General features: G+C 45.8%; 1 protein-coding gene across 1 annotated transcript in view; it reads right to left on the reverse strand.

The window, feature by feature from the left end:
* OBSCN (obscurin, cytoskeletal calmodulin and titin-interacting RhoGEF) overlaps nucleotides 1–26,503 on the reverse strand; it is a 2,124,484-nt gene that overhangs the window by 384,034 nt on the left and 1,713,947 nt on the right. Inside the window, exon 115 of the mRNA XM_078665296.1 lies at nucleotides 5,610–5,732. Coding sequence (XP_078521422.1) covers nucleotides 5,610–5,732 — 123 coding nt within the window. The remainder of the gene's footprint in view (nucleotides 1–5,609; nucleotides 5,733–26,503) is intronic.

The raw sequence follows: 26,503 nt of genomic DNA on the forward strand, positions 1-26,503 counted from the left end.
ATTTGGCAAGCTAATGTATATGAATCTGATGTGTATACAATCTACTATTTGTTTAAATAAAATAAATAGCATAAATATATGATACAGAATGATTGCTATTACTCATACCACAACCTTAAATGTTCTGTTTAAATACATTTATCAAAAATACAGTCGTAATACATTCTTAAAAAACCTTCCACCCACAGTAGGCCAGCTCACCTAATGATAGTTAAAATACTCAGTTATGTCAAGTGTAATACCCTGTGTATGATCCTCTACTAATCCTCCCTGGAATTCAGAAGACCATGTATAAAAGTGCATGAACTCAAAGTAAAGCATTTTTTTATTCTATTTCCTTAATCTTGAAGATATGCTTGCTAAAAAGGAAGTGATGTGTGACAGAGATTAAGAAGGTCATTTGTTAGTTATATAAAGCTTAAATGCTTGTATAAAAGCTGCTAGAGGTGTCTACTATGGGATGTTAAAACTAACTGTTAATACGTCAGAAATACATCACTTATCCAGCCAGTGTATAAGTCTTCAGTTGTATTCAGTCCATGAGGACTTTTACTGTTGAGTTCCAAGATGTATTTAGGCTCGAGTTTGCGTAGGAGTGCCTCTCTATCTCCGCCTCTTCTTAATAGTGGTATGATGTCTATTGCGAGGTATTTCAATTGAGATGCATAATTTCCATGCATCTCAATGAAATGGCATGCCACTGGATAAGTTGTATCCACGTTTGTTATGGCTCGCAAATGTTGGAGTATCAGCTTGTGGACCTGCAGCTTCGTGCTTCCCACGTATTGCAGTCCACAAGGGCACTCCAAAATGTAGATGGCATACTCCGATTTGCAAGTGATCAGCTTACTGAACTTAGTGGGTTTGGTATCAAAGGCTGTCTGGAACGTGGTTTTGCTGATCCCATGTTTACATGCTTTGCATGTGGAACATCTTATAAAACAATTTCTGCCTGAAAGCCACCCAGAATTTGTTGTCAGTTCTGGGCTGCTGCTGACTAGAAAATAGCTTGCAGAAGGGGCCTTTCTGAGGTTCTTTAATTTTGACTCCATCTTACATTTGTCGTCGTTTTGCGTTGCCTTTACACAGGCTGCTCTATTCATGAAGTGTCTCTGCCCTTTGGACTGCAGCGTGTTGAAAACCCCCTCTGTCCTTGTTTTGAAAACCAATCTCAGACACCAGCTGGCCTAACTGCATACAGACATGTCCTGCCATTACTGATTGACCTATAGGTGCTGTAATTAATTGACTTGTGGGTTGGGCAGAAACAAGACGTAAGGGGGACGTTCTGGTTATATGATGCCTTGTTTTGAATGTTTTTCTATTGGCTAATATTTTGCAGATCTTGTATGTCCATATTAGGTATTTTGCATGCTTGCAAAAGCTAGGACTGCTCCTTACTTTTGTGCTGAGTTTGTAACCCTAAGCATATAAAAGGCCTCTGTGTTCTTTACTCTTTAGACTGACTCATTCAGTTGCTAAGGCTCCTGTGTGATGTAGTCTCACTTAATTAAGTTTAATAAAGATGTCTTTTCATATTTCAGCTTCTGTGCCAAGTTCTTTGTATTAGTGAGACCCCTGAGATTGAAGATTAAAGTTCTTCATTTCTGTATGTGATTGTTGGTCGGGCTGGCAGTTTGGGGCCTAGCACGGGATCACTGCTTAGCAGATGCCAATTGTTTGTGATGCTGTTACTCAGACTATCCTTTTGTTTATTGAAAGCTAAGATAAGTCTGGGACCACTCTTGTCTGTTGATGATTCTTTCTCCAAGATATGTTTCCTAGTTTTCTAAGAGGGTCTAGATAGAAGTTCCTCTCTGGATAAGTGTCTAGTCTTATTTATGACACTGTCTATTGTTTTCTCAGTGTGGCCTCTCTAAAAAGCGTTTTTTGCTGGCTAATTGAGCCTCTGTTAGGACCTTCTCAGTGCTGCAAATACGTTGAATCCTGAGGATTTCTCCATATGGAATACTGCATATAGTTTGCCTAGGATGAAAGCTTGTGGAGTGTAGTGTGGTGTTTCCTGCGGTAGGCTTGCGGTGTAATTTAGTGTGTAGCTGATTTTGTAACACATATACCTCCACATCCAAAAAACAGATTCTCTATTTGCTTCTGTTACAGGTAAAATATAAATTAATCTCACTGACATTGATTTGTTTGACAAAATTCACTGCACTTGGTTCAGATCCCCGCCATACGACAAATAAATCATCGATATATTGAATCCAAACAACTACATTTTCAGCTATTGTGGCAGCATGTTTGATGTTAAGCACCAGCTCTTCCCACCACCCCACATGGAGGTAAGCATAACTGGGCGAAAAGCTCTCCCCCATAGCCACGCCCCTTATTTGTTGGTATAGTTGTTAGTGGAATAGGAAGTAGTTGTTATTGAGGCAAAATTGAATCAAGCTCATAATCATCTTGTTGTGTTGATGATATTCAATCCGCCTGTTAAAACCATGCTTTTTTTGTTAGTAGTAAATGTAAAGTATTAAACTAAATAATTAATATAATGTAAAATATATATTTTAGCTAATTGTTATATTATAAATATACAAACACCCACATATGTGTGCTTATATAAGTATATATTCACATATTGTATCAACTATTGTATTATTAGTAAATATTAAAATATTTAAGATTTACCACTCTAAACTATATATATTAAGAAACACCTTTGTGTATGCATTTTAATGATATTAGTATGAAACGATTTTCAATTTTATGTTTGTACTTACCATTATAAGGATAGGACACAATATTTTTGACATGATATTTGTGTTACAAGGTACTGTTGATTCTGATATTGTGTCAGTGATTCAAATTTGACTATTTCTGCTAAATATTAACTAAATGCCTACAAAATTAGTAAGAGATGGCATTTTAAATCAGCAAGATTAAAGTTGAGGGTCAGTGATTCCAACAAATGTTGTAAAGGTAATGTGGCCTTGCTCTCTAATTCATATGTGGTAGTCATGTTCACATGGAGAATTATTACAGTAAAACAATTACAGATGTTAACATCCTGATAGATCTTGATAGGTCCTGTTGGGTGAAGCGGATGATGATAATATCTATCAACTTGAATGAAATGAATAAAATGAAATAGACATTTGTAAAGCGCATGGCTACCCGTAGGCCTCCCAGCACTAAGAAAAGAGCGGACAGATATGAGCTGATTATCTGGCTGGGAATAAATGAGTCTTCAACATTTTTCGAAAGGAGAGATGATCTTCTTCCAAATGAATATGTTCCGGAAGCTCATTCCATTTTTTGGAGGCAACATAAGAAAAACGTCGACCTCCACTTCTGGCCCTCTGAATTTTTGGTACCATGGCCATGAGTTTACTTTCAGAGCGGAGAGCTCTTTTAGGACGGTATGGGGAAACCATCAACTGAAGTATTGGTGGACCATTGGAGGTCAGGGTTTTGTGAGTGATGCAGAGAGATTTAAACTGAATTCTCTCAGCAATTGGTAGCCAATGAAGATAGTTTAATGCAATTCTCGCTGATTCTCTACGAGGAATATGCAGAAGCATTCTTGCGGCACAATTCTGTACCTTCTGAAGAAAGTTTATCGTGGACTGAGGTGCTTCAAGATAAAGCGCATTTGCATAGTCCAGGCGTGACATTATCAGGGCCTGGAGAAGCAGCTTCTTCGCATGGAAGGGTAAAAGAGGAAGAATTTTTCTCACCATTCTCAGCATTCCAAAGCAGCACCCTGCAACTTTCTTTGCCTGGATCCTCATTTTAAGTGTGTTATCAAGCCAAACACCTAGACTCTTTATATGGTCTTTAGGTGTGGGCAGATTCCCCATACAGTTGGACCATCTGATTATTGGGCTTGATAGCAAAGTTTTGCCCAATATCATGAGGTCACTTTTTTCTCCGTTCAGTTGTAAGAAGGAGGATTTCATCCAGGCTGAAACTTCCTCAAGACACCTAGGGAGATTATGCACGCCTTCTCCTGATTGATTAAGGGATACAATTAATTGTGTCATCAGCGTACGCCACTATTTGTATGCCAAATGATTCCACAATTGTTGCCAAGGGGTGCATATAAACGTTAAAAAGAGTAGGACTTAGTGAGGAGCCCTGTGGCACTCCACATTTCAATGGCATGACCTTGGAAGTCGTATCATCTTCGAACACCTGAAATGACCGACCTTCCAGGAAGGATGTTAACCACCTCAGTGCGGTTCCCGTCACCCCCAATTCTTGGCATCAACTTACAACACTAAGGGGCAAGTTACTCACACACAAAGTTTTGGTCACCAGACTCACTATTGCCCACCAATGGAAGCCAATATTGTTATGGTGGAAGAAAATATGGAATATATATGCAATAAAGAGGTTTTCAGATCTTGAGAACCGTAGAATGAATAGTTTTGAGAAGGTTTAGTTGCCCTTTAAGCATATGTGAAAAGGGATTGCAATGAGACGAGCTACTTTCCAATAAGACTTTTATGTTATCCAAGTCTAATTAGTGTTGAATTACCTCCGTTTAAGAAAATAGTCACAACATTGTTTGTTAACGATATTGGTTTGTTGTGACACTTCTGTGGCTTTGAATATTTTCATGTTCTCTCTCCTTTTGTGTTGTCATAGACCACTGAACACGTCGGTTCCTACCAAAGAATATGCACATTCTGCTTGTGATGCTGTACAAACTCTGCACTTGTAAATTAAATAAAGTTGTTGAAAACAAGAAAATGAAGAAACCAATGATCCTGATGCACAGGGAGAATTCTCTTTGCAGGTCAAGGCCACTGATTGTTTTGCCTACATGGTGTCGCCATTGCAGTTCCAGGCAGGCAAATCCATTGATGGACGCCCGCCTTAAATAGGGGAGGAAAAGGTCACTGTGTCCTGGCTGCTCTGTCACTGACTGCCTATTGGGTCAAGGATTTCCGCTAGTTCAGCCCATTAAGGCTCTGAAGGTGAAAACCGTGCATTTTCTCCACCTCTAAATGAAACAAAGGAACTGGAAGTATGGGGGTGGGGCACCCGACCCTTTTTTTTTAGCAGAAACCATACATCTTCCAACCTCTAAAGTAATCCTAGCCAAAATTTCAATTTCGGCGATATAAATTGTGTCATTTCAGGATGCTTACATTTCGCTTGTTACACGAAGTTCCAAAATGAGTCCATTACGCCACATTGCATAATTATACTACATTTGAGACTAAAAATTATAGTGTGGTAAAAATACAAAATGACCAGAATGGAGGCATTTTTTAGAGCGAAATGTGTCAATGTATCCAAATTGAGATGAAGTTGGATTTTACACTGAAATATAAAGCAAATGCCATATTTCCATTTCGCATAATTATGCCAAATTTGATTAACTTTGGCCCCATGTTGTTTATCATGTGCTATCTGATTTTACTTTTACTATTTGATATTACTTATGTGTAACGCAATCAGTTTTTATTCATGTATACTTTTGTGGTTGTTTTATATGTACCGAATAAAGCTCGATTTGAATTGAATTTATATACTTTGTCCAAATTTCCCATAATTACCCAAAAACAAATAACGTGAACTTCAAACACCCATACAGTCTGAATGACTCTCCAAATTAATGCAGAGAAGATGGTTACCTTCCTTTCTGCACTGCAGCGTGTATGTCACTGGGTGGATGGATTCTACTGGTTTCCAGATTACAAGAGCTCCATCTTCATGCACCTGGGCGATGTCTGGAGGGGTGGGGGAGCACAGGATCTCTGTCATGGAAGGCAAAATTAATGGTGTCATTGAACCACTTGAGTATTGTTAATAAGTATCGCTGGATGTACAGGCATGCAATCCAATTTTTCTAAATGTTACTTATAGTGAATTCTGGAAAAAAGCAAGAAATGAAAACAATTTTTTTTAACACCAACAGAAATGAAAGTAACAGTCATCAAAATGTGCATATTTGTACTGCAATGCAATTAAGTTAGGTAATTTAATTCAGATCTCTCTGTTATTAAACATCACAGCAAAAATTCAAACAATACTAGTGTTGCTATTTTTCAACGATGAGCAAACTGATTGCGAATGGTATAAATAACTTTTTAACAGGGCAGCATCAAATTGCTCCGCCCCTGCCTATTTTATTGCAATGAGTGTTGCCTTGTATTTCCCTGTACGAATCACAAAAGCAAGGAGGACTGAAGTATTTCTGCTCTATCAACAACATGAAAACCACAAGTAACATGAAATGTAACGGATCTTCCGCCCTCTCAAAAGTCCTACCCCACAGATGGTGCTGCGGGGCTACATAGTACATACCTTTATTTAAAAAAACGCAGTGTTTGTGATTTGCCTTCTGTTGGCAACTTATTATGAAGGACGCCTAAATTGCTCTAATTATCGCCAAAGTAAGAATGCTTTGGAAAAGAGGCACAGCTTATTAGTAGATAGTTGTTGGAAGAGTAGTTGTGTGCATGTTGAACTGTGACACAGTTCTCCACAGTCATTATTGTTGTTTGGGATGTTCAGCTATGATTCGTTTTGCCACAAGGCTCCTGCCGCCAAAGAGAGACCATGCTCAGCTTGTGGGGGAGTACAGTATTCAGTGCTTAGGTTCTGCTCCTTATTACCAGGAAGGAATTGAGGTTAAATCTACTGATAAATGGTTTGCTTTGGCTGTCCGGAGTTAACATGTATTTTCTATGCTACAAAGGGCCCCCTCGAAGCTGAGCCCTGCATATGAGGGAATCTGTTAATGGGGACGTAGGGCCTAATCTTGGCTGAAAGGGTACTCTGTCACAATGACCTGACCTGGTCAGACCCGATCGCTCCTCCCGTCGCCGCTGCCAGACCGAGACTCTGCCCCTGTGTGGAGTGGCCCCCTGTCCTTGCCCGCTCTCTCGTGCCGCTAAGGTTTGCCGTCTTGATTCGTGTCCTGCTCGTGTTGCTGTTTGTTCCGTCGCTCCCCTGCCCCTTGTAATTTTGCTCCGCCTTTTGTATTTTATGCCTTAACTTTGTTGCTGTACTTGCCCTGTTCCTATTGTATTTTGTCTTGCTCGCGGTACTTGCCCTGTTCCCCTGACCCACCCCGCTCCCTGCCGCTGCTCCCCCGCGGCCCCACCCACGCTCCCTCTGCATCTCCTCACCGCTCCCCCCCACTCGCCACCCCGCTCCCGCCTCCCAGCTGCCCCTCCCTTGCCCCGCCCCCCCACTCTCCATTTATGGCAGAGTGCATGCGTACGCGCAGCGAGCGCGCCGACTGCGCGCCAAAGGCGCGCCAAAGGTAAGCCTGTCTGCGCCTGGACCGCGCCCAGCGCCGCACCCAGCGCCAGGACCCCTGGCCCCCGACGACGCCAGACCACATGACAGACCTACGACGCCGCCTCCCTCCACGCACTCAATGCCGGCCGAACCCCCGCCTGCTACCAAGCCACCCCGAAACGCACTCACGGACCCTTCACCTGCCAAACCTGCAAATTCACCTGCCTCTGGACCTGCACCGCACCCACCAAGCCGAGCACCAACAACAGCCACCTCAAGTGCATCCTGCTCAACACCTGCTCCGTCCACAGACACACCATCGAACTTTGGAACCTGCTCGACACAACTTCACCAGACGTCGCCTTCCTCACAGAAACCTGGATGAACGCCTCCTCTGCACCCGACATCGCCATCGCCATCCCAGACGGATACCAGATCACCCGGAGGGACCGTGTCAACCAGACTGGAGGAGGCATCGCCATCGTACACAAGATCACCATCCGCATCACGACCGACTCCAACGACACATTCTCCGAAGCCGAGCACCTCCACTTCCAGATACACACCGACCCAAAGACGACCCTCAGAGGCACCCTCGTCTACAGACCCCCGGGACCACGCACACAATTCAGCGAAGACATCACGGACTTCATCAGCCCGCACGCCCTCCCCTCCGCTGACTACATCCTCCTAGGGGACCTCAACTTCCACCTGGAGAACAACAAGGACCGCAACACCGCCGCCCTGCTGGACAACCTCGCCAACCTCGGACTCAAGCAACTGGTCAACACCCCCACCCACTACGCTGGCCACACGCTTGATCCTGTCTTCTCATCCAGCAAGCACATCACCTTCAGCCACTCCACCGGACTTCACTGGACCGACCACAGCTGCGTCCACTTCAGCTTCAGAAGAACCACGACCCACCACCACCCGCAACAGGTTCCTCACAGGAGCTGGAGCAAGATCACCGCCGAGCAGCTCACCACCTCCCTCAGCCAGAACCCACCCGCCAGCACAACGGACCCCAACGAAGCAGCCCGCAACTTCACACAGTGGCTGACCCCCTGCGCAGACGACCTTGCGCCACTGAAGAACCCTCCCAGCAGACCCAGAAGCAAGAAAGCCACCTGGTTCACCGACGAACTCAAGGACTCCAAGAAGAACTGCCGCACCCTCGAGAAAGCCTGGCTCCTCGACCAGACCACAGACAACATGACCACCCTCAAACAAGCCATCCGCAAGCACCACCAGCTTATCCGCGCCACCAAGAAGAAATCACTGAAGGAACGACTGGACAACAACGTCCACGACAGCAAGGAACTCTTCAGCATCGTCAAGGAGTTCTCCAACCCCTGCACCGGCAACAACGACATCACTCCTTCACAAGACCTCTGCAACTCTCTCGCCTCGTTCTTCCACCGCAAGATCGCCAACATCCACAACAGCTTCGGCGCACCATCCACGCACCCAACCACCGAACCAGCGCACCCAACCACCACCCTCCGCACCTAGACCATGGTGACCACCGAAGACACAGCCCGCACGATGAACACCATCCACTCCGGATCTCCAACCGACCCCTGCCCCCACCACGTCTTCAACAAGGCCGACTCCATCATCGCACCCCAACTCCGGGACATCATCAACATCTCCTTCAACACCCCCACCTTCCCGGAGAGCTGGAAGCATGGCGAGCTCAGCGCCCTACTGAAGAAACCAACAGCGGACCCCACCGACCTCAAGAACTTTCGCCCCATCTCGCTCCTCCCTTTTCCTGCCAAAGTCATCGAGAAGACCGTCAACAGACAGCTTGCCGCCTTCCTCGAGACGAACGGATCCCTCGACCCCTCGCAGTCCGGTTTCCGAGCCAACCACAGCACCGAGACCGCCCTCATCGCAGCCACCGACAACATCAGAACCCTGCTCGACAACGGGGAAACAGCGGTCCTCATCCTCCTGGACCTCTCTGCAGCGTTCAACACTGTCTGCCACCGCACCCTAGTTCAACGCCTCAGCAACACAGGTATCCAAGAGAAGGCACTGGAGTGGATCATCTCGTTCCTCGCCGGAAGAACACAGAGAGTCCGCCTCCCCCCGTTTCGATCCAAGGCCACCGAAGTCATCTGCGGCGTACCGCAAGGATCATCACTCAGCCCTACCCTCTTCAACGTCTACATGAGACCCCCTGCAGCCATCGCACGCCAACACAACCTCAACATCATCTCCTACGCCGACGACACCCAACTGATCCTCTCCCTCACCAGAGACCCCGCCACCGCCAGAACTAGCCTACACGAAGGGATGAAAGACGTCGCCGAGTGGATGAAGAACAGCCGCCTGAAACTGAACTCAGACAAGACGGAAGTCCTCATCCTGGGACCATCGCCCTCCACCTGGGACGACTCCTGGTGGCCCCCCGCCCTGGGCACCACTCCCAAGCCAACACACCACGCACGCAACCTGGGCTTCATCCTGGACTCCTCCCTATCGATGACCAGACAAGTCAACGTCGTCTCCTCATCATGCTTCAACACCATACGCAAGCTCCACAAGATCTTCCGATGGATCCCGACTGAAACCAGGAAGACGGTCACCCTGGCACTCGTCACAAGCCGACTGGACTAGAGGAACACCCTCTACGCCGGAACCACAGACAAGCTACAGAAAAGACTCCAACGCATCCAGAACACCTCCGCCCGACTCATCCTGGACATCCCCCGACGCAGCCACATCTCCGGCCACCTGAGGGACCTGCACTGGCTCCCCGTGAGCAAGAGAATCACATTCAGACTCCTCACCCACGCACACAAGTCTCTCCACGACCTGGGCCCCAAGTACCTCAACGACCGCCTGACTTCTACACGCCCACCCGCCAGCTTCGCTCTACAAGCCTCGCCCTCGCCGCCGTACCACACATCCGAAGAGCCACCGCCGGAGGAAGATCCTTCTCCTACCTGGGGGCCAAGACATGGAACTCCCTCCCCACCCACCTTCGGCTGACCCAGGACCATCTCGCCTTCAAGAGACTACTCAAGACCTGGCTGTTCGAGCAATAGCGAACCCCTTCCCCCGAGCGCCTTGAGACCCTTCCGGGTGAGTAGTGCGCTATACAAATGTTATGATTGATTGATTGAATGTCAATAGAGTTTTGTTTCTGCCAACATAATAGTCCACCTGCCCGATTTAAATTTGATGGACCTTTAGTTTAATGACGGCGGAAACTACTCCGTCTATGCTGTAGTTACACACCTCTGACGGCCTGACAAACTAAGGAATATCAGAGGGTGACCTCTATGTCCACCCAACTAATTCAGATGGGCAGACAGAGGTCAGTTTTCACTGCCATTTATCGTCACACAAACTCTGGCGGTAAGAGACAGTGAAAAACTCCAAAATGTCCTCCTCAACATGGCAAATAACTCCCATGGCTAGGGTGTATTTAAAAAACAAAATATTTTTAAAACAAAAAACCCAACTGGGATTTTCTTTTTGGGGAAAACAAATTCACTTTGGTGTACGGCTCCCTCATGTTTGGTGAAGTTGTTCAACAAAGTTACAATGCACTGACAGTAACCACCTTGATAGGAGTTCCTGTCAATGCTTTAAATGTCTATAGGTTGCTGCAGTGCCAGCGACTTTGAAACACAACTGTACTTGGAAGTAAACAGAAAGAGGAAAAACCTGCGGCTGTCTGGGAGAGGACTGACGGGTCTGTTTTAGATTTCAACAGAAAGGATACTCTGTCACTAACATGACAGATAGTCCGTCCGCAGTAATACAAATGCATTATATCCTATGGCACTTTTGATATGGTGGACGGAGTATGTGTCACATGTGTGACGGAGTATCCCATCCGCCAAAATCTAAACCAGGTCTTAATTTTTTAGATTTCCTTTCTCCTGTGCCCAAGCTTGGAAACTGATCCTCAAGGGTCAGACTAGCTGGCCTCCTGAGTTTGGGCGTCCTGGGTTCCACTGGGAAAGCCAGGTGAACAGAGCACCTTGGAAGATGGAAACTGCAAGCGCAGTGGTACTGCACTCTTGGAAATGGCCTAAAGGATGTGGGGCACCTTCAAAGAAGGAATCTGCTTTCTACCGCTAAGGTAGGATTAAAGATCAGGTATCTAGAACATGAGTATACAAGATTGAGTACGTCAATACTTTTAGAGTTATCACTCTGTGGTTTTAAGCATATTACTAAATTCTCACTCAAGTTTTTAGAGGCTAATCATTTGACTTCTTTCAGAACTTCCTCCTCGGCATGAATCACGAGTATTACAACATGCAGGTTAACGCTAGTGGGAAGGATATACAACATGCACATAATACATGCAATACTCAAGATGGCCTAATAAATATATCCAAAGTTTGAAATCACACTAGACAGTACAGTTTGTTCACCTGCATAAAGAAAGCACAAAGCTAGTCAAAGATGGCACATTTTCCACTAGGTGATCCAGTGCTGGGTAGCCAAGGACTGGATCAGCTGTAGATGAGGGTATGTCACCCAAGCATGAAGTCACTTGTATAACACCTTACAATTCATGGTTTTGTTAATAATTTTGTCTTTCTTCTTTGGTAGCTGAAGGCCACAGATATGTGATTGAATCAGGTCCATGCTACTATTCAAAACGTGTCTACGAGAATGGAAGAAGCTGTAAGAGTTGTCCCCATCTCCAAAGACCAGGACCACCAGCAGATATTGTTCTTTTCACAGAAGGGACCCCACACTTCGGCCCTCAACATATAATCTGCTCTAGATGGAGATCTGATTAGGCACAAGCCAAGGTGAATGATGAACTGCCTTGGAATACATAAGGGACCTATGGAAGTGCTGGGAATGAACAGCTGGGTATAGCATTGTATAGCTGAGGTGAGCCTGCGAATACACCCCTGCAAAGACTCTTCCCACAACATTTGCCTTGGAGGGATTCCTGGGGTGAATCTATTGTACTAATAATGGGGCATGACTTACCTACGGTGAAATAAATTATGGTTGATTCTCTATCTACCTGCAGATTCTTCACCTCTTTAGTAAGTCCAGGTGCTAGACTAGAACCGTAAACTTCACTACAGCCCTCCCTTACCAGCAGGTGGAACCACAGCTCCATTTCAGCTCTGGAAACATTGCCAGATATTATATAATGTGGCTGCACAATACACCACCCCTGTGCACGAACATCAGTATCTTGTCTGCTTTTTCCATGCTTGTTATTGTGAGGAATATTTCTACTTGCTGTTTCCTCACTTTTTGAACCAACCCCAAAGCAGCACCTTTAAGGTTGAGTATCTGAGGAGATGGTCAGACTTGGAAGTATTCTTACATACCAGGTGAAATGTAAAATGTTGTGGACTTCATTGAGAAGGTAATAATTAATTCCTAGTGAAGGTATGGACCAAAGCCCATGTAGCAACTCAGCAGGTATCCAGGAGAACTGTAGTCCACAACAGTGCCAAAGAAGCAGACTTCACCTAGGGAAATGGGCCTTTAGGTCCACTATATGCTTCTTTTCAAGAGTGTAGCACATTTTGAAGTACAATGTGATCCAGCTGGGAATCAATTGCCTGCTTCTGAATAGCCTTGCATTTCTTGGAACCAGTGTAGCTAAAGAAAACATGATCATCAGTCCGATACTCCCAGGTCTTATAAATTTACAATCTGAAAGAACACTGTGAGTATCCTGGTAGTGGAACCTCTCCTCCACTTTGGTGGAATGAGGAGTAGGTAGAATGTTGGGGGCATGCTGCACTGATCCACATGAAACGGGTGGACAATCTTCAACAAGAAAGAAGCCTTAGTACTAATAGCCGTCGGCAAGAAAGAAGCCTTAGTACTAACAGCCAGCTTGTCCTGAAAAATTGCTGTGAAAGGAGGATGATCAGACAGAGCCTGCAGCTTGCTAGCATGCAGAGCCGAGGTAATGGTAATAAAGCTTGAAAATCAGCAACTGTAAGTACAGATTTGCATAGGTTCAAAGGGGGAACACATCAAGAAGGTGAGCACTTAATTAATATTCCACTGAGGCATAGCACAAGAAGTGAGGATAAATGGGTCAACACCTTCAAACAGTGCAAACTATACAAGACCTAAACAATGATTGATCTGGTAAACAAAGAAAAGAAAAAAAGGGTTAACAAACAGCCTTTAATAGTGCCCACAACAAACCTAAGCCGGGCCACAGAAAGTGCAAAATGCAATCCATCAAACAAATGTCCCTTGAAGAATTAACTTCCAACTCAGTGCACAATAGACAAAACAGGACCAACACCTAGAATAAACTGATTTGGTAAAGCAGTGACTGGCTACCAACATGACATATACCACCTCAGCAGGCTCCTCATATTAAGATAATAGTACCTTTTATTCTGATTATTGTCATGCAAGATCTGTATGCTTTTTCTTTTATGGTACTGTAAAACCGAAATAAAGACTTTTGATATACCACGTCAGCAGGCTCCTCAAATTAACAAAATATTACAGATTAGTCTCCAGTAGGGAGGTGGAGGCTCTGGAGTTTAGAATAAATAACCTATCCCTTCCACTGAAAAAGGAGTCTACTGTGACTAGAAAGAAGGGAACAGGAACCAGCACTGCAGAACTGAGCACAGAATCCTGCTAAACTAATCCAGGGAACTCAAGATCATGTATGCAGGGTATCATGTATGCAACCCTTTCTTCAAACCAGGGGGCCTAGAGGGATAAAAGGAAATGCACAGAGGAGATTGAAGGACCACCTCAGAGGGACAGCAAAGTCCAGGACTCCCCCCTGGTGAAACTGCAGGGCACCGAACAGTAAGCAGTTCTTCATTTTGTGAGTGGTAAAAATCCAGTGAAGGAGCGCCCCAAGGCAGCAAAGATGGATTGGGCCATCTCTGGGTGAAACACCACTTGTGGTCAGCAAGATGGAGCCCACTGAGATCAGTGGACTACACCCTCGGGGACCCCTCCAAATGGTTCAAGACCAGCCAGACATTGTGAGCTGAGCCCGAGACCGTAGTCTCTGTGCTTCCTGACAGAGTGAATGTGACTCTCCACTCTCCATGGTTGTTGGTGTACTAAAATGTGGCTGCATTGTTCGTAAAGACATGAACCAATCGACCGTGTATGGAGGACATGAATGCCCCTTTGGCTGTGCAGATCGCACAAAGATCGAGCAGGTTGATATGGGATTTCCATTCTAAGGGAGAGCAACGGCCTCTGATCTCCAGCAGATGACTGCCCCAAACAAGGGAGCAAACGTAGGGTATCTCCATGACCTCTGCTTGTGGAGCGCAAAACAGCTCTGTACATATGATCTGTCTGCAGCCACCACACCAAGCCTGGAGCCAGAACATTAGAAGCACAAGCAACACAGTAGTGAATGTATGTTCTAACGAGGACAAGTCACCAGCAAGATGCATGAGGCAAGAAGGCTTAAATGGCGCACGACTGTTGGGCTGCAATAAGAAATCCGTCCCAAAAGATCAGAATCAGAACCTGAATGTCTTGATCCTGATGGTGAGATGGAAGGCTGCAAGACAGTATCCAGCTCTGCACCAATGAGAAAGAGACCCTGAGAGGGCTGGATGTGTGAACTGGGGGAGTTGATGGAAAATACCAGGGTGAGCATGGCTTGCAGGTGGTGCAGCATCAGTTGAGGAAAGCCCGTCTTCAGTAACCAGGGATGTGAATACCAAGATCTCCAACCTGCGAAGATTACGTTTGTGAGGTTTTGAGAGCAGGTGTTAACCCAGATGGTTGGACTGCAAATTGGTAGTGGGTAGAACCAACCACAACGTGCAGGTGCCTCCTGTGTGTGTACACTTCAAGGCCATAGACATCATATAGCCCCCTAGCTCTTCATATTAGAGAATTTGCACCAGGAACAGTATTTAACATTTTCACTTGAGGAGGAATGTTTTCAGAACATGAAGGTTTAAAATGCAACAGAGGCCATTATCTTTCTTCTGAACAAAAAAACGGCTAGAGCTGCATTGTTGTCCACATTTGTTCTCTGGAACCAACTCTAAGACCACTTTGTTCAGAGGAACCAGATCCTACTGCTGCAAAACACAAGCATAGTCAACAGAGTTGACTGAAGGGACAGGGAGGATGGGGTTGCCAAGTTCGGGAAAGGGGGAACTTATCCTTGCATGACAATGTGCAGGACCCAGCGATCCGATGAGATTTGTGCTAGTGTGCCAAGTGATGGGATACCCTTCTGGCACAGCTGAACTTGTGGCCTCCAGAGAAGACTAGAGAAGTTAAGCTGATGGGGCCAGGAAGGAAGAGAATGAAATGTTGTTGTCCACGACAGCAGCTGGAGCAATCATACCCCCTGTAGCTAGAAAATATCTTTTTGAGCTGTTGCACTGGCTGAAACTCATGACTGCAGCCAAAAGGGCAGGCCACAGAATAGCCATCAAACTAACTAGTGGAACTGATTTATTGGGGAATCTAGTCCCAAGGATTGGGCAGTAGCCTGTCCCCGCTTGAATAATTCCAGGACCAATTCCCACTTTAACCTAAGAATCCAGTGGTGCATATCTAAGCGTGACGGCGGAAGACAATGGGGGAACCCAGGGATTGCACTACTGAATTCACCAATTCAGAGTTCAGGGTTTGTTTTGTCGCATCCTGCCCATCACACATAACCTCAATAAAATGGCCACATAGATGATCTGAAAGATTTGCCATGACCAACTGGACCATTTTTTATAGGGCGTGGGAGTATGGGGCTATGAGACAAGGTGCACTGGTGGAGAGAAGGGCATGGTATCCCTAACAAAAGACCTTCTCCCCCTGCCCTCAATTTTTTCTATTGTCGCCCTGGGGAGGGGGTAGTGTGGAAGCAGTCAGGGTTATGCTTGGAGGAAGAGGACTCCTGTACCAGAAGGCTATACAGGGAGGGATTAGCTGTTAGAATCCCTGGGTCAGATTTACAAGGAAAGTGACTCAGTGAGTGCCGCAAGCCATTTGGCTGCACTGCACTGAGTCACTTTCAAAGCCCAAGGTTGCAACATATTTAGAACAATATGTTGCATCTCTGTGCTTCCCCCTGTGCTGTTGCAGAAACTGCTGCCATGCGCTGGCACAGGCACCCTTGCACCATGGTGCAAGGATGCCTGGGTCGTGGGGAGATTGTTTATATGCAGGAAGGGTTCCCTTCCTGCACATAAACAATCAGAAATGGCGTTTTTCAACTTCTATGTGTGCTGCATTAGCACACATAGAACTTGCAAAACGTTATTGTTTTACTGGTTGTTTATGTGCAGGAAGGGACACCTTCCTGTACATAAACATTCACCACAGATGATTTGCTCTTTCTATGTGTACTGAAGAATGCAGCACACAAAGAAAGGGGAACAAATGAGCCAAAATGAAGACATGTCTCCTCCCTGCACCTTCCCTGGGGAGGCGGAGCATTCAGGTGCATTTTCAGATTTACGATTTCTCATAAATCTGTAAATGTGCCTGGTTCCATGGGTTTTGGGTGGGAACACCCCCAGCAACACCTATGGAGTGCCCCTTTCACACAAAGTGCTGCGTGTAAAGGGGTCATATTTACAAGAACAGGAAAAGTCACGGAAGATATAGCTTTTCATGTCCTTGTAAATATTGGGCACTAAAATGCGCCACTGGTGGGTCACAAAAAGTGACGCTCCAGTGGCCCACAGGGCTTGTAAATCGGGCCCTCAGGGTCACCAGATGCTGAATAATGGTGTCGGGCAACCGGCATCTCAATTATGAAGTTGAACTTGTTTTCTTCTGCAGCAAATAGCAGCTTAAGAATCTCCATGGCCTTGCGTGGGCCTGTCATGAATAAAGCATATTCCTTATTAGAAGGTCTCAACGGGCATAGCTTGTTCACCTCTGGAAAGGTGACCATATCAATATTATTCTGTAGAGGTAAGTAGTCACCAGCATCTGTGCCAGCTGAAAACAAGAAGATGGCCCGTATCACGGACACTTTTGCCATCATTGTCTTGACAGACGAAGTTTGACATTCAAAAGGAAACCAAATGTGAGTCATAATGATCCCCAAGCAAGCCCAAATATTTGCTGCAAAAGCCTGTAAGGAACCTCCTCCAGTCTTCTGTTTTGCCTTACAACTGAACCTGACCTGTATAGTCTTAGTCTTCAAAAGTTAATCGGGGTGTGTAACAGATCCCAAAGGCTGCTCCCGTGGTGCTGGTGACATCGCCATTGAAGATGACGTAGCAACCTGCAAGGCTTTCAATGGAAACATTGACTCAGCAGTTGTTAGAATGGCACCTTGTGGAATTCCAGTGGAGACGACTGGTGCTGAGGCCTGAGCTACCAGCTTTCACCTAGAAGGGTACCCAGAATGCTCTTTTTGGCCAACATGGAGATTTTTCAAAAGAAGTACAGCACTGGTTGACTGAAGGCCACAATATGCAAATGATCAGCGCCACAAGCTAAAAAGCTGGAAGCAGATTAGAGGGTTCCACATCTGGAGCTAGAGCCAGGGCCAAATTCGGTGCCAGTACCTCGAGCAAGTACATTTTTGAAGTCAACATTAAGGCTGGAATCGGGGAATGAAACTGCAGATTAGGAGACCTACCTCAACAGCAGGAACAACATCGGGAAGTGAAGGGTCCCTTCTGTACCGTTTGTGTGCTTTCATGGAAGACCATCTCTGTTCTGGAAAGAGGCCCAGTTCGAGGATATGCTTGTTTAAGTGAATTGGAGAAGGACCTGACAATGAACCTGGATCAGCCTTGCATACATAGATATTCATCTTGTGCACATGCTATGAAATGTTTAACCTCTCACTCCTTGACGGCTTTGGCATACATGCGTATGCACTTTTTGCGTAACTTGCATTAAAGCTTGAGGCCTATGAACCACAAACCATCACCATGTGGGTCTGAGAAGAGACATTTTCTCTGTTAAATTTTACAAAAATTAATTTTTGGAAGAACTTTTTGATGCAAGCAAATCTGGTCCACCTTAAAGGTTTTTCGCTATCTGATAGTGCAGGAGAGTTACTGCAAAGTTACTTGACACAGTTGGTGAATTCCAAATGTGAGAAATCTGCAGATATAAGTGGGTAGAAACAACTGGATGCCTTACCATTACTAAATTGTAGTTGGAGAGAGGTATTTCAGCAAAAATATTTTTTTACATCTAGTGTTTGACTCACAAAGCTCTTCACCAAAACTTCCCTCCATACATAGCATCACCTCTAGCCTTATCTTTTATTTAGAGAGGACTCTGGAGGAAGGAATCACTCCACCGGTAAACACCAGGCAAAAACTCTTATTTGGCCTCAAATCAGTCCAAAGGGAAGAGATCGGTAATCTGAAGTATTTGTGCCCACCTCAGAACTCAGCAGGATTTGCTCACCTTCCAGAAACAATTTATAGTCAACCGGGCCACAACTATTTGAAGTGACTGAATCAGCATAATCTTCTAACCTTCCCACAATGTTAGATGCACTTTTTGTCTCTGTACTACATTTGATATATGTAAAGCACAAATAAACCTCTTGAAGTACAGCCACATCATAGAAATGCAAAATTAAAAGTAATATTTTTTCAGGTACATTTTTATTTTATACTTAAGGTTAACCTCATGCACCGATGTTTGAATATTTGAACAGCTTTTGATCCTATGCCTTTGAATGTTTTATGGTGAAAACATCTGAGAAAATCAAGTTTATTTTAGATCATTCATCTGCTCTATATGGATACATGGGTTACGGTGAGAATGGCGAATTGAGACAAATGCAGCAGCTGAATTCATGCAGGCAGCCAGTGACTTTAACAATGATCAGCTGTCAAACCACTGGGGTGGCAGAGGATGCCAAACTTTAAGGTACCTGCCAAGTTGTTAGGGAAGTTTTACCAGATCTACTGGCATAGTGGGGCCAATTTCAGTTAAGCACACTGTGCCAGTTCAGCCATCATTCCCTGCCGGCACAGCTAGACACTTGTTTTGCAGAAGAACACCTCCACAGCGGGAATTCCATCTGTAAAACAAAAAGTGGAATTCCTGGCACGGTGAGAGTTATTTTTGGAGTCTTTTTTCCAGTGTGTAGGAGACATATATATTTCTACCTTGCTTGGTGGTCCTGACCAGGAAAATCTGTACAGAGAGGTCTGTCTTAAATAGGTTATTTAGCCCACAGCCATTTGGTGTCAGCCCTGCCAATAGAGTTTCTAATGACTCAGCCTGAAAAGGTTCCCTTGCTAGATAGTATGCAATTTCGCGACCTCTCAATGAGGATGGGGAACAGAGTTTGGTGCATGCCCCATAATGGCCAACCTCTAATGAACGCTCTTAATCATCATACTTCAGATGTCTGTTTCCTGGTGTTTGGTGCCAATGGACATCTGTGCAATGCTGAATATGTTGTAATTTTGTCACAAATGTTGGTAGGCTTACAACATGCACTTCATCCTCTTGTTGCTTACTCTGAGGAGGAAGACCTCTCAATAAAATATGAGAAAACCAAATTACCTAAATCTGGATTTATGAAAAAGGAATTCAATTATTCCACAGCCGATATGAAACTGGTCAGGGCTATATTCCATGCCTGCTTTATGTTACATTTTGAATCAAAATTTCCTTTTTAAACAACACAGAGGCACTATGTATTTGGTCAAAGACAATCGAACAAGGTTTTGGTGACTTTTGGTTTTGGCTCTGAGGGTTGAAATTGCAGATTTCTTCTTCCTGCATTCAAAGCAAAGGTTCTTTCTTATAGATCTATGTAGTAAAAGTTTAGTGCTGCTGTCATTTAGTTAAATCCCTGTATAAGGGAAGTTCCTCCTTCTAAATGTTACTCTCTGGTAGAAAGTCTATGCCTTGTGTGGGTTTTTGTCACAAAGGGGATTTATCATTCAGTTTGATGCAAACTGAACTGATGTTTTGGAGGTTCGAATTAACATCAGAAAGAGGTTTAAGAAAATATCTCATGGAAAATTAGTGTTTGCATTACTTGAATTAAATCAGACTTTCATAATACATCTAATGCTGAGAGTAAACTGCAATACTTTTTGAGGAAGCTGGTCGAAACATTTGGAGTTAAACGTGTTTCCTTGGAAAAAGAAAACACTTTGACCTAAATTCGCTAGCACTTTGTGCTGAATTTTCGGCACAAAAAGTGTGGGAAGTATTGTTTTTGATTTCCTTTCCTGTGCAAAACCTGCTACTTTGAGTCAAGGGGGTGCACCATAGATGGGACTTGGGTGTTCCCATGCATCTAACCATGAAGTCTGACACAATGACCTACTCCAAACTTTCCAACCTTTATATGTGCTGTTCTCTACAGTACACATTCAAAAGTAGAAAACAATTAAACAAAGTCTCAGAATAGTATTTAGCAGCGGAAGGGTACCCTCCCAAGTGCATATGTGGTACAAGGCAGCCAATCGTGCACCACTGCATGGGCAGAAAGAAATAGCATCATATCTTTGTAGATATGGCAATGTTCTACTCTATCACTTTGATGCAACATGCTGCAGCAAATTAGGTTGCTACGCTGCATCATTTCTTTATACATTTGTCTCTGGCATTGCTATGTGTAACATATTAATAATATTGTCTTAGAGTTTGCTTTTATTATCTGGCCATGTTTAAGGTAGATAGGGCCTGAGATACGATACTGGCAGAGGGCTGTCTTTATGGTCAAGCAATGAAAATGACATGACTTAACAATTGAATGACATACACTGTTTTTTATATGCCCTCCTTTTTCAACCACATTGTTGCTATCTAGAAGAACTATTCGTACAAAATAATATGATTACTTACACCCAGGCACTTTTTACTTTTGATGTAGGCAGGCCTAAAGGGATTTGATATAGAAGACATAATTTTAGATAATTCTCTTAAAATACATAAAACACTTTCTGTGTAATCCTTTAAAAGCTGGCGTTGTATAAAATTGCTTTTTGAATGTGTCTATGTTTTATATTGACCCAGATTATGAATTTAATTTTAACTTTTAATAGTTGATCTTCATTGGGTTTTTACACTTTTTGTATGGCTAACATTCTTTGTATAACCCTCTGGCAAAAATTCCAATTAGAAAACATTCTATGTGAGAAGGGAATTGAAACCACTATTTTTTTTTTTTTATTGAAATATTCAAACAAACAAGTTAACAAAACTCACAAGGCAAGAAAAACAATGAAACATGATCATGAGGCCATGCAGGCAGAGCTCCAGCGTGTAGTACATATAGTGCAACCAATATTAGTGGAGGGGGGAGGGGAGCAGCGAGGAGACAAGCGACAATACAATCAATGACAAAGATCGGAATGTCAGTCAGGGGGACAAGGAGGAATCGGGAGATGAATCATGTGGGGGAGTACATACATTCCCACGATATGCGTTCCATTGCGACCAAATTCTGCCCCATTTCCTGGGCCTACCCCGTGACAGATACACAGTTTTCTCCAGAAACATGCACCAATCCATGTTCTCCTTCCATTTCGATACAGTGGGTGACCCGTGGGAGCCCCAAAGCTGAGCGATGTCTCTCTTCGCTACCATATTACCAAGGGTCGCCCAATTAATCTGCGCCGTGTTGTAGTCGTTAGGTTCCCAGACATTCAGCAGACAACGCCTGGCTTCAGGCAGCAGCGGCACACCAGTAACCCTTTCCATCACCGCATGTATTCGGGACCAAAACTCAACCACCTCCGGGCATTCCCATAGAATGTGGAGGAAGGTGCCAGTCATACCGCAACCACGCTTACACAACCCGTCTAAAGAGTAACCCATACGAACCAGACTCGGACCAGTAACATACACACGATGGAGGATCTTAAGCTGGACAAACCTAAGGCGAGCAGGTATGGCAACTTCCTTAGGCGAGGACAGAGCAGATTGCCAGTCCTCGTCATCCAGTTCTAGCCCGTCAGCACTCCACAAAGCCCTAAGGCGCACAAGCAAATCAGCTCTATTATTGATCAGTTTCTTATAGATCAATGAAATTGTGCTGTCGGGCACATGGCCATCCAGGATGCGGTCCTCGAGGGGGGGAGGACTCAGGAATATCATCACCCACAGCAAAAACTGACAATAGAGCATGGCGGACCTGAGCGTACCTAAACAATTCCGTATCTCCGAGCTCGTACTCCGCCTTCAACACCTCGAAGGACTTAACGGTACCCTTAGACCACAGATCACCTACCTTACTTATACCAATCATATCCCATTTATCAAAGCCTTTCGTTCTCCACAGATATCCCAAACATTCAGAATCATACAAAGGGGTTGCGTGGGTAAATCTACCACACCACCTCAATGCCGCATTCGCATCCTGCCACACCCGTACAGCGATTCCAGTAGGACCAGTCAGTGTTCTACCGAGCCCCTTGGAGTACAACGCCCTGTTGAAATTCCCTCCTGGCAGAAGATATTTATCCATAGCGAAAGCCGGGGCAGGGCCGGGAACGTAAGTCGCATGGTTGACCGCACTCAACTGAGAAGCCCAATAATAACGCTTGTTGTCTGGGAGGGCAATGCCACCGTCATACCACGGCAGTGTGAGTTTGGAAAGAGCAATGCGCGCGCGCCCATCCCAGACCAATCGCCTCTGTAGACTCTCCACTTCACGAAAGTAACCCGAAGGAACTGGGTCAAATGAATTCTGAAGTGCATACAAAAATCTAGGCAGCGACATCATCTTGAAGAGAGCCGCACGACCGAGTGGGGACAGTGGCAGCCTACGCCAGCGTGCGACATCCTGCTTGAGCCGCTGAAGGGGGGGTAACAAATTACTCTCGTAGCGCACGGAGGGGTCCAAGGAGACATAGATTCCCAGGTACTTAAAGCCGGTCTCATTCACTTGAATTGGAAATCTACGAGGCAATGGAGGGAGATCGCCTGCCAAAACGTAGACACAGGATTTAGCCCAATTAATAATGAGACCCGAGTTCTTTCCGAATGAGGACAAAACATCGAAAAGTACGTTCAAGGACTTCCGAGGGGAGGTGAGGTAAAGAAGAATATCATCCGCTTATAGCGAGATACGATCCTCAAGATCGGGAGTCCACCGAATGCCCCGCATTGAAGGCTCCCAACGGAGCCATTCCGCCAACGGTTCTAAAGCGAGGGCAAAAAGCAGCGGAGACAGCGGGCAGCCCTGCCGCGTACCACGCCCAAGTGTAAAAACACCGGACACCTTCCCGTTAACCACCACCTGAGCCAAAGGCCTCTCATAAAGAAGCTTCACCCCCTTTTCTGAATTCTCTTCACCCAAGCGATGAACACCGGGCCAAATCCAAACTTCGAGAGGGCCGCCCAAAGGTAGGGCCACTCGATGGTATCAAAGGCCATGGTAGCGTCGAGGGAAGCCAAAATGGCCGGCTCAGTGAGTGTCGCAGCTCTCGCGAGAACTCCATGGAGTCTGTGAAGATTAAGGGCGGTGTTGCGATGTGGGATGAAACCGGACAGATCCGGATGGATCAAGTCTCCGATAACCTTAATCAAGCGATTAGCCAACAATTTAGCTAGAATTTTAGGTTCGGCATTAAGTAGAGAAATAGGTCTGTATGAAGTACAACGATCTCGCGGCTTACCCTCCTTATGGATAACTACAATGGTAGCAAGCCATTGATCAGCGGGAAGGGAACCAGACTCCAAAGCCTCAACGAACATCCCCCTTAAGTAGGGCGCCATTTTGTCGGGTCGCAGCTTATACAGTTCAGTGGGTAAGCCATTGGGGCCCATCGCCTTGCCAGAACGAATGGAACGTATGGCCACCGCGACTTCATCCGCCGTAAGAGGAGCCTCCATGAGGTCTCTATCGGCGTCAGAAAGGCAGGGCAATGCGATGTCCCACAGCAGCAAGCGAGAGTCTTCCTCATCTCTATCACAGACCGAGGCATACACAGTCTTGAAGTGGTCTACAAAACACTGAACGATCCCGACTGGGTCCGTGACACACTCACCATCAGGCCTCTCAATCACCGGAACAACACGATTCACTCTCTCTTTCTTGTCCAACCATGCAAGCAATTTACCAGCCTTGTCTCCCACGTCATACAACCTACCCTGTTGCTCTCTATACATTGCTTTCGCCGCATCAGTATTGAGAGCTCTATAATCGGCTTGTTTCAGACTGAGAGAGTGCAGCTTTGCGCGAGAGACTCCTGATTCAAGATCATCCTCAAGTGCAGTTATTTCAGTTTCCAAGCGTACAAGTTCCACATTGTTAGCCTTCTTGGCGGCAGCAATCAGCGACAGGGACTGCCCATGAATAACCGTCTTAAAATCTTTCCACAGTGAAACAGAAGAAGAAACAGACCCCACATTTTCATTAAAGTAATGGTCAATAGCTTTCACAAGTTCAGAGCGGGTTTTGGGATTGCGGAAGTACCAGGGATTAATAGGGGCAACTCTACCCTCACTGCCCACCCCGACCTCAAAACAAAGCCACAGAGGGGAATGGTCAGAAATACCTCTGGGAAGCTGGCGAACTTCTCTAATGGAGGAGGATTGGACAGATGGCATTAAGAAGTAATCCAGCCTGGAGAGACTGCCAGTGGAAGGTGTATCAACCTCCAACTATCTATCAACCCGAAGGTTTCGAGCAAGTCACTCAGCCACATTTGGGACCTAGCCAAGTCCCTAGGGGGACAACGATCAGAAGTGCCAGAAACCACCGAATTAAAATCCCCACCAAGGATCAGGAGGCCCTCAGGAAGTCCTAATATAAACCTGCCGAGATCAGCGTAAGTTGAGGCCTGTAGGCCCGGAGGGATATACACCGAGAGTATGGACAGTGTCTTCCCCTCCCATCTACCAGTGAGCGCCACATAGCGCCCCCTGTCGTCAAGCGTCACATCATCGATTTCAAAAGGGAGAGAAGACCGGATAAGAATGCCCGCCCCCCTGGAGCCCGAAGTGAACCCAGAGTGAGCCACCAGCCGATATCCACGTCTATTCATGGTCTGACACGCATTACCTATGAGATGCGTTTCCTGCAAAAGGACAATTTCGGGGGAATGGCGTCTAATGAACTGTATAACAACCCCTCGCTTTGTCCTGTCTCCCAACCCATTGACATTCCAGGACAGCAGTCTCAACTCGCCACCCCGCATCCCCGAGAAGAAAGCAGAGCAGCACCCACATAAGACCCAATGACCAGAGCAGATAAAAAAACAATACGATGCCTCGTGAATAAAAGGAAACAAACACCCCCCCACCACCCCCCAACTGAAGCCTGTTACAACCCCCCCCACCCTGCACCCCTGCGTACGACTCATAAGCCTCCCCAACTTGCAGTGTGCCTGTCGCCCCGTCATAAAACTAATCTACAAAAAGAACCCAGGAGGAGGAAGAGTCCCCATTCGTCCCCCTCCACCCTCGGGCCGATCTAAACAAAAACAAGAGAACCAATGTCCAGACTCAGCTGAAATAGTAGAAAAGTTCAGACGCCAGGATCCACAGTGTCACTCTCACTTCGGCACGCCACCGTTGGCGCCACCAGGGTGCCCGGATCGATCGTCTTTCTTGGACAAAGAATCGAGCCAGTCACTAACATTGTCTGGGCGATCAAAGAAAAACGTACGTTCCTGATATTCGATCCGAAGTCTGGTCGGGAACAACATGGCGTACTTAAGGCCCAGGTCCCGCAGCCGTCTCTTTACTCCCTGGAGTTCCAGCCTCTGCCTCTGAACGAGCGGTGTAAAGTTGGGATAGAAGGTCACAGAGGCATTTTCGAATTTCACAGGGCCTTTGTCCCGCGAGGCTTGAAGGATAGCATCTCTATCCCGAAAGTGGAATAGTCTTGCAATAATGGGTCTCGGGGGGGCACCCAGCTTCGCCTTTCCGCCTAGGACTCGATGGGCCCGTTCCACAGCGAACAATTTGCTAAGTCCGGCAGGAGCGAGATAATTCGTGACCAGATCTTCCACGAGAAGGTCGGTTGCAGGAGTTTCGGGACTTTCAGGGACACCGATAAGGCGTACATTATTACGACGGGCCCTATTTTCATAATCCTCGAGGCGACGAGCCATCATGTCGTGAGAGGAGCGCAAGTTACCGATCTCAGTTTGAGCGTCCGTGACATCCGTAATCAGGCTGGAAGTCTTCAAATCCAACGACTTCACCCTCTCGTTAGTCTTCGCCAAGTCCGCTCTAATCAGCGTGACGTCTACGGCCACCGTGTCGATCTTAGAGGCAAGGGCCTCATACTGCTGTCCCATGGAGGCCTTCATGCTGGTGATGGCACTCATGACGTCCTGCAACGATACCTCTGAGGTTGCAGCAGAATCGGCCTTAGGATCGTCAGAGGTGCGGCCAGCACCGCTGG

This window comes from Lissotriton helveticus, chromosome 10, assembly GCF_964261635.1.
Source record: "Lissotriton helveticus chromosome 10, aLisHel1.1, whole genome shotgun sequence".
NCBI classification, from domain to species: domain Eukaryota; kingdom Metazoa; phylum Chordata; class Amphibia; order Caudata; family Salamandridae; genus Lissotriton; species Lissotriton helveticus.